Source organism: Trachymyrmex septentrionalis, unplaced genomic scaffold, assembly GCF_001594115.1.
Source record: "Trachymyrmex septentrionalis isolate Tsep2-gDNA-1 unplaced genomic scaffold, Tsep1.0 scaffold40, whole genome shotgun sequence".
NCBI classification, from domain to species: domain Eukaryota; kingdom Metazoa; phylum Arthropoda; class Insecta; order Hymenoptera; family Formicidae; genus Trachymyrmex; species Trachymyrmex septentrionalis.
Window position 1 is genome coordinate 4,867,687 of NW_017305569.1, and position 1,949 is coordinate 4,869,635.

The window sequence follows — 1,949 nt, forward strand, 5'->3', positions numbered from 1 at the left end:
CACATAGTACTTCTTCTAATCTTGATGAACGGATGTTTACTGCTGTGTAAACTTAATAAACTAGTTTCCCCTTGCCTAGTTTTGTTACCTTTACGACTTCGATCGTCTTTGAAATAGGAAAGAGGAATCACAATGTGAGGCGATTTTTTCGTCACTCACGAAAATATCAAATATTTGTGGTATATTCTAATATAGATATTTTTTTATGTAATATATATTTTTTTTAGAAATCATCGTTTTATAAATAATCTTATTTAATCTCGACTAAAATATTGTATTTTAATACTTTGTACTATTTCGAATAAAAATTTGAAGTAATTATATTGAACATTTATATGATTTTATAAAATAATCTGATAAGTATAAATATATAATAACTAAGCAAAATAAATTTTATGTATTTTTTAAAAGACAACACATATTTTTTATGTATAATGCTTATTTAATAATTATTAAAAACGGACGTTCTAAAAGTGTAGCAAAATTCTGAACACGTTCTTCAAATCAAGAAAAATCAATAATTATTTAAGTTTCTTCGACTGATAAACTATATTTAACTGAGCAATAATATTGAGTTTATAAAAATTGAGATACCTGCGTTCTTTAATAAACATTGCCATGATAACAGTCTATAAAGTCTTCGAGTATTTATCGATATGTATGTCTAGTCATAACTAGATTTATCTAATAACTTTGCTTTATGCCAGTCGCTACTGCTTTGCAGTAGCAATTTTATCGCTAAAAAAATCTAATATATTTTATTGTCAAAAGATTTAAATATATTACACAAACACACACACACACACGTATACATATTATTATCAAAATTAACATATTTTTAATAATAATTAATTACACTTACTGAATCAAGAACATTATTATTTAAAAAAATATATACAATATTTTATATTATAGATATAACATTTCAAATAAATATTGCAAAAAATGAGAGACACGTAATAGAATAGCGTAATAGGACATTGACACACATATACAGAAATTCAATATTATTGATAAAAATTCAATATAACATAACAGGTAACCATATCAAACAGGATATATGAGAAAAATAGATTCCTAACAGTTTATTTATCAGAGTTCGTAAAAAACATATCAAATTTGATAAGCATTTTACATATAATTTACAATCACTAAATATCTGTTTACATATGTACGTATATACGTGGGTGAAAAATTAAATTAAATTTTTCATAAAATCAAAGTCGATTTTTAAATTAATTAAACAAATTGCATAACAGATAGTACACAGGCATATTAAAAAGTTTTCCAATTTTACTTTCTATTATTGTTTCAGTTTTAATTTCATTTAATATCTAATTAACTATCTATATTTTGTATTCGAGAATATATTATATTTTATTAATATCTTCTCTCGGATTTTTAATTAATCTCAAGTTTGATACTATCGTATATCTGCGACAAAGTATAAATGTATATAAGTTTCCTTACCTTTATGAGATTTCCTTCATGTAGAGTGCTCAGAGATGGTCTTTTCGCGCGACGGCTTAATCTATAGAAAAAAGAAAAACTGATGATATAGTAACTATAAAACTATTATTTTTCCGGTTGGCCGGATTGATCAAATCAAATAAATCCTTTCCGGATTAAAAAAATGTACGAAAAACATTATTAATTTTTTATATCAAGGACGTGTATGCGAAAAAAGCTTAATGATTTTCCAATATTGCCTAAATGAAACATGAAGAAGTCTACGTTAACGTATCGATATGAAAGGGAAGATAGATTGAAATATAATAAATTTTATAACAAATTTTGGAACAACTCTAAAAGCTTTTTCTTTTTAAATAAATTTTAAAAAATGTAACGTATATTATATATTATATAATATATGTTTTATTGTATAAAATTTATTTTATAACACAATAAAAAACAGTGTATATATATATATATATATATATATATATATA

At 23.2% G+C, this 1,949-nt stretch overlaps 1 protein-coding gene across 3 annotated transcripts in view; it reads right to left on the reverse strand.

Annotated features, from left to right (window-relative positions):
* Window positions 1-1,949, reverse strand: part of LOC108751145 (bumetanide-sensitive sodium-(potassium)-chloride cotransporter) — a 17,312-nt gene that overhangs the window by 10,001 nt on the left and 5,362 nt on the right. For all 3 annotated transcript variants that reach the window (XR_001939469.1, XM_018491191.1, XM_018491192.1), the window contains exon 3: window positions 1,471-1,531. Coding sequence is in view for 2 of the 3 variants with exons in the window: in XM_018491191.1 (XP_018346693.1) it covers window positions 1,471-1,531 (61 nt within the window). In the remaining variant the exon portion in view is untranslated. The remainder of the gene's footprint in view (window positions 1-1,470; window positions 1,532-1,949) is intronic.